The 7,312-nt window shown below is 35.7% G+C and overlaps 1 protein-coding gene across 3 annotated transcripts in view; it reads left to right on the top strand.

Moving 5' to 3' along the window:
- Positions 1–7,312, top strand: part of LOC107741671 (DNA repair protein XRCC4) — a 31,961-nt gene that overhangs the window by 4,383 nt on the left and 20,266 nt on the right. For all 3 annotated transcript variants that reach the window (XM_016554441.1, XM_016554440.1, XM_016554442.1), the window contains exons 2-3: positions 349–491; positions 577–770. In XM_016554441.1, the coding sequence (XP_016409927.1) occupies positions 349–491; positions 577–770 (337 nt within the window). The remainder of the gene's footprint in view (positions 1–348; positions 492–576; positions 771–7,312) is intronic.

The following is a 7,312-nucleotide window of genomic DNA, read 5'->3' as shown; positions in this document are numbered from 1 at the left end:
ATTAAAATATATAATAATAATTAGTTTATTAAAATTATATATATATATATATATCAAAATAAAATTAAGTATATATTTTTAATATCTAATTATAATAGTATATATTCTAGTTATTTTCATTCTATTAATTTTTTTGTATTTTAATGAATATTATATATATGCGGCAAATGGTTGAAATTAACCATCTGTTTTTCACAATGTATATTTATAATTATTAGTGCAAATACTTTTGAAGTTGTTGAATTATGTTAGTTAATTCTTACAGATTTAACAGAATGCAGCATGTTGTGTGGTCATTTTCTTTGTGTTTTAGCTGTGTGTGATGTTATTATGATCATTTTTCTGCAGGTGTCGCAGCACTAGCGTACGTCAGATCTCCATTGCCTCTGAGCCTCATCGCACGTTTTTTCTTAAGCTAGAGTGGGCTAAGGATCTTGGATCTGGTTTTGTTATACTTCTGTCCGATGGCGTGTCTGCGTGGAGTGGTGAAGGTACTAGGACATCAAATGATTCCATTTAAATGACATGAAGAGCCTTCAGAACTGCCACGTTTCAAACCACAGTTTCGTTTGTTAGTTTCAGAGGAGGATGTGTCCCGTGAAGCCCAGGAGATCGAGATGGAGCTGGAGAGGTATGTTGGTGACCTGCACCTGGCTCTGACCGGAGAGGGACCGGCAGCAGAGGGGGAATACAGCTTCCACCTGACACCTGAGAGACCCGGCCGCCCCCTGCTGCAGCTGTCTTATGAGAAGGTGCAGAACGACATCTCAGTGAGTGGCACGCCTGAGACCGCTACACAGCACTGCGTGATGTAATAGTCTCGCTGATTGACACACGCTCTCACATAGTATGCAGTCAGGGTACAAAATTAACACTCACCAGGTGCCAGATGCTAAAGTTAAAATGGAGTTTTGAGAAACTATAGCGTTACGTTGTTTAAGTCAAATTGTAAGAATGATTATCTGACCGTGATGATGTAAGTGACTTGACTGAACAACTTAGTTTAAAGTTGAAAGTTCACATCAAAAGTTTATCCTAGATTATTTTTCTCTGATGTGATGGATGGACGGGTAAAAACGGTAATATTGTGGATTGGAAAAAGGGAAACTGGCCCTTGGTAGGGGAGGAAAGTTCGTCCAAATGCATAATTTTGCATAAAAGATTCTTCATAATGTTTATTAGGTTGCTTGCTGACATTTTGTGGCCTACTGTAACATTGGTCTTGAGTGTAAAAGGGAATGAATATTGCACAATATAACCTGCAATTATGATGATGTTATTATGGTTACAAGAAACTCAAAAAAGTATAATGTATAGTTTACTGATGATAATAAAAGAAATCTTTCTTGAGCAGCAGATCAGCATATTTGAATGATTTCTGAAGCATCATGTGCCACTGAACACTGGAGAAATGATGCTAGAAATTTGCATCGCGTGAGTAAATATATTTTAAAACATAATTAAAATAAAAAGCAGTTATTTGGAAATCTGATAATATTTCACAATATTGCTGTTTTTCTGTGTTTTTGATCAAGCACAGCAGCCTTGGTGAGCAGAAGAGACTTCTTTCAAAAACATTAATAAAATCTTACAGACCCCAAACTTTTGGACGGTAGTGTATTCTGGGTTTAAGTGCATTGAACTACCGTTATGACTTCTACGCTTACAGAAAGCTTTTTTTTTTTTTCAGACTCCAATTGTCCTGTTCTTGACTTTTGACTGTGTTTTGGGCTCCTGTAGCTTCCCACAGACATGTCTGATTTCCCACGCTGTAGTTTATCCATTTATGCTCTTGTGTAAAGCTGTTTTGGACATTTGACGTTTCTCCACTTACTTCCTTGGCTCCATACTCTATATGCTTCAAAATCTGGACCAGTGCTCTTATGTAAGTGTTATTGTGCCTGTGCTAGGATTTAGTAAATATATGAGGTAATTAATGGACTGCTGAGACATGAGTATTCTGTTCAATATTACATAAGACCTACAATGACTTTTTAAAAAGTCATTAACCAAATTCTATTTTTAGTCATACTTTCTAAAGCGAATAAGCCCCTAATGCGAATTATTATAGGAATAGTTCACCTAAAAATTTTAATTGGCTGAAAATGTACTCACCCTCCGGCCACCCAAGATGTAGATGAGTTTTGTTTCTTTATCAGAACAGATTTAGAGAAATTGAGCATTACACCACTTGCTCACCATTAGATCCTCTGCAGTGAATGGGTGCCGTCAGAATGAAAGTCCAAACAGCTGATAAAAACATCACAGTAATCCACAAGTAATCCACACCACTCCAGTCCATCAATTAATGTCTTGTGAAATGAAAAGCTACATGTTTGTAAGAAAAAACTGATCATTAAGGTGTTTTAAACTTTAAACCTTTTTTCAAAATACCAGTCTATAATCCATAATAATGCTTTCTCCAGTGGAAAAAAAAGTCCATCTCCTGTTGTCCTCTCACATCAAAATCCACCCACATATTTGTTTAGAACTGTTTTGGACTGTTTTTGCTTGTAAACGGTGCTTGATCTGTACATATTTAGCTTCTGATTTAGACCTTTACGCTGGAGAAACCAATATTATCGATAGAGGACTCGTATTTTAGCCAGAAGCGTTGATTTAATTTAAAATGCCTTAGTGATGGATTTGTTTCATACAAACACACAGCTTTTTGCTTCACAAGTAGTTAATTAATGGACTGGAGTCGTGTGGATTATTGTGATGTTTTTATCAGCTGTTTGGACTCTCATTCTGACGGCACCCATTCACTGCAGCGGATCCATTGGTGAGCAAGTGATGTACTGCTAAATTTCTCCAAATCTGTTTCACTGAAGAAACAAACTCATCTTGGATTGCCTGAGGATGAGTACATTTCAGGTGAACTATTCCTTTAAACCTCTTTACGTACGTTAGACATGAATCGTTCCTCAAATTGTGCAGCTAGCTAGATAAGGAGAGGTTTGTGATTGTGGTTATTTTCTACATTTTAGAAGCTATAGCTCCTGAAGGGAAGTTACTTTCTAAGTAATGACAGACTGTTATTTGTTTGTGGTTTTCTTCGAGCTTCCAGTGGGGCTGGTAAGACACAGCTGCTGCGTTCTTCAGTGCATGCAACAGCTGACATTGGTGAGCAGAAGAGACTTCTTTCAAAAACATTAATAAAATCTTACAGACCCCAAACTTTTGGACGGTAGTGTATTCTGGGTTTAAGTGCATTGAACTACCGTTATGACTTCTACGCTTACAGAAAGCTTTTTTTTTTTTTCAGACTCCAATTGTCCTGTTCTTGACTTTTGACTGTGTTTTGGGCTCCTGTAGCTTCCCACAGACATGTCTGATTTCCCACGCTGTAGTTTATCCATTTATGCTCTTGTGTAAAGCTGTTTTGGACATTTGACGTTTCTCCACTTACTTCCTTGGCTCCATACTCTATATGCTTCAAAATCTGGACCAGTGCTCTTATGTAAGTGTTATTGTGCCTGTGCTAGGATTTAGTAAATATATGAGGTAATTAATGGACTGCTGAGACATGAGTATTCTGTTCAATATTACATAAGACCTACAATGACTTTTTAAAAAGTCATTAACCAAATTCTATTTTTAGTCATACTTTCTAAAGCGAATAAGCCCCTAATGCGAATTATTATAGGAATAGTTCACCTAAAAATTTTAATTGGCTGAAAATGTACTCACCCTCCGGCCACCCAAGATGTAGATGAGTTTTGTTTCTTTATCAGAACAGATTTAGAGAAATTGAGCATTACACCACTTGCTCACCATTAGATCCTCTGCAGTGAATGGGTGCCGTCAGAATGAAAGTCCAAACAGCTGATAAAAACATCACAGTAATCCACAAGTAATCCACACCACTCCAGTCCATCAATTAATGTCTTGTGAAATGAAAAGCTACATGTTTGTAAGAAAAAACTGATCATTAAGGTGTTTTAAACTTTAAACCTTTTTTCAAAATACCAGTCTATAATCCATAATAATGCTTTCTCCAGTGGAAAAAAAAGTCCATCTCCTGTTGTCCTCTCACATCAAAATCCACCCACATATTTGTTTAGAACTGTTTTGGACTGTTTTTGCTTGTAAACGGTGCTTGATCTGTACATATTTAGCTTCTGATTTAGACCTTTACGCTGGAGAAACCAATATTATCGATAGAGGACTCGTATTTTAGCCAGAAGCGTTGATTTAATTTAAAATGCCTTAGTGATGGATTTGTTTCATACAAACACACAGCTTTTTGCTTCACAAGTAGTTAATTAATGGACTGGAGTCGTGTGGATTATTGTGATGTTTTTATCAGCTGTTTGGACTCTCATTCTGACGGCACCCATTCACTGCAGCGGATCCATTGGTGAGCAAGTGATGTACTGCTAAATTTCTCCAAATCTGTTTCAATGAAGAAACAAACTCATCTTGGATTGCCTGAGGATGAGTACATTTCAGGTGAACTATTCCTTTAAACCTCTTTACGTACGTTAGACATGAATCGTTCCTCAAATTGTGCAGCTAGCTAGATAAGGAGAGGTTTGTGATTGTGGTTATTTTCTACATTTTAGAAGCTATAGCTCCTGAAGGGAAGTTACTTTCTAAGTAATGACAGACTGTTATTTGTTTGTGGTTTTCTTCGAGCTTCCAGTGGGGCTGGTAAGACACAGCTGCTGCGTTCTTCAGTGCATGCAACAGCTGACAGAAGACCCTTAAAGACTCATGCGCAAATGGTCAGGTTGAGGTTTGGGAAAGCAGGTGTTTGGCCTGCCAGGACAGCTCTGGCACAAGCGTTTGAAGACGGCACTTTCATTACAATATCCCTCTAAATACTTAGGGACACCCTGACTTCTGTTTCCTAAAGCATGTATTACTCCTCACTCATGTTGCTTACAGGTGGGCCGTCAATGTCAAAGTACAAACATGCATTTTCTTGAACAGCTGAGGTTGCATGTGATGACACAGTGGTATTCCTGCAATCTCAAAAGGATATTACAAATTTCATTAGTAATTTTGTAGAAACACTATAGGTAAATGCCAATACTGAGTCATAAAAAGGTCAAGTCATGAAAAGTAGGATTTCTGTTACTCGTTTTAAATAGTTCAGTTATAATATATTGACTTTAACAATCATAATGCAACGCTACGCTCAGACTATTTATATAAAAAAAAGCTGCAAAAATGGTTCGGTTTGTTGTGGTCATGATCATAAGTTCATTATATTATGTTATATTGTGTGATAAATTTTATGTTTAATATATTATTTATATTATATACTCATACAACTAACAATTCACATATTGTCTATATTTATATATATATATATAAAATAAACATTGATTTAAAAATATAAAAATGAATGCAAACTAAATAATATTAATTAATACTATGGTGATATAATTACTAATATGTCATATATTTAGCTATATTTATTTTTTTTAAATGTTTATTAGTGTTAAAGAATTTTACTAAACATTGCATTTTTCTATTAAATATGTATAAAAACAGGCTATACATAAATATACATAGTTATATCATTTATTATATGCATATAGTTATATACATTATAGCTATATAACTAGTAATATATTATAGTAATATATTTAGCCTGTGTAATGTATTTGTGTGCTGATATTTATAATATATAAAGATATTCTGTTTATTAGTGTTGAAGAAAGTGATTGCCTTTTTTGGTGAAAAACAGATGTGCAGTGATTCAGGTGCTTAGATGAAAGGACATTAGTTCCCATGCCCACTGCCAGGACCACATTTTCCTAACGTTGTTGGTCCTGTAGCTCACGTTGTGCCGTGATAGGGCACACGGAGGTGGCATGAGGTGAGGTTGGTAAGGAAATAAGGATCTGATTGGTTTAAATTAAACAGCCCGCACTTAAATGCTTACCATCTGTACCTCCAAGTATTTGATTTTTGTAGTTTCTCATGGTTTCTCATGCAGACGCAAGTGCCAAATCCAAAATGATATGATCCGGTTTACTCAAATAATCCAACAAACAGCAAACATGAGGGATTTAAAATTTGCCATGGTTTGGGTCTCAATGCCCCCATGTATTTGTAAATGCTGTAATTACTATCAGACCCACGTTCAGGGGAATCTTGTGGAAAAAAAACCTGCTTTTCTTTCTCTTGTTCCTTTTGCTGTTAATTGTTGAGCACTTCTCATGTGTTGGCGCTGAAACAAGTCTTTTTGTGGCACATGTGGAAGCGTTCCTGGCAGCGCGTGGAAGATCACAGCTGTAAACTAGCTTGACACTGATGCTCTGCATCCCAGAGCTGGGCTACACAAACTCCTATCCAACACATGTGGATGTGTTTAAACTGAGCCGTCATCAAGTTAACCGTTCTCTTCAGAGTGACACTGTTGAGACTTAGAAATATTGTTAGTGTATACATGTTATGTTTGATTGTTTTGTAAGTTAGCTATGTGTATAAATGTAAAAATTTACTTTTACCTATATATATATATATATAGTGTAGAGTGGGGGAAAACGGCCCCCTTAAGGACTGTGTGTTTTAAAAAGTTATCATGGTTTTAGTGACAATGACATAAATTATAAACAATGTATGAAAAATGTCCAGAGTTTTCATGTTATTAGATTTTTAACAAAAATTTTATTTGTACCAAGGGGGCGTTGTAAAATGCCCCCCAGTCTGACAAAGCAATTTGCTGTAAACATTTATAGCAAAATCAGAGTACAGACAGTTTTTGCTTAAAATTAAAAATAATATAATCAATAATTATGAATTACAGAATTATAGCCTATTTGAAACATTTTGTTAGCTGATGCTAACTGGCTAGCTAAGTAGCTACCTGATGCTAACTTGAGGTAATATTTATATGTAAAATCCAAATATTTTTATTCAACTGGTTAGAATATATTTGATGGAAAAACAAAGGATTTGATATTCAGAACAGAATAACTACAGTAATTGCTCATTGCCCACTGGGGGCGTTTTACCCCACAGACTATGCTTGAAAAAACAATTATGCCATTCTGAAAATATAATTATATTTTTAACAAATAACACGTACTCCCTATCTACAGGCCCTACTGTTCTCATATCATATATAACTGTGATGTTCTACAAAACAACGAGCTTTAAAACACTTTTTTTCTTACTGCTGAAAATGAGATCATTTACTGTGAAATCCGTTTTCTCTCCGGTACATCACCAATAAGCTTCATGGTGAAAACTTCTACATCACTCTCGTCAACATAGTCCATAGTTACAATAAAAATGTATATAATGACTTTATCTTGTGGTTATTTTGGGAAAAACAGTAGGGGGCGTTTTC

The sequence above is a fragment of the Sinocyclocheilus rhinocerous genome, unplaced genomic scaffold (genome assembly GCF_001515625.1).
Source record: "Sinocyclocheilus rhinocerous isolate Xijiao unplaced genomic scaffold, SAMN03320098_v1.1 scaffold886, whole genome shotgun sequence".
Classification (NCBI taxonomy): Eukaryota; Metazoa; Chordata; class Actinopteri; order Cypriniformes; family Cyprinidae; genus Sinocyclocheilus; species Sinocyclocheilus rhinocerous.
Note: the sequence above shows the minus strand (reverse complement) of the source record. Positions and strands in the feature narration are given on the sequence as shown.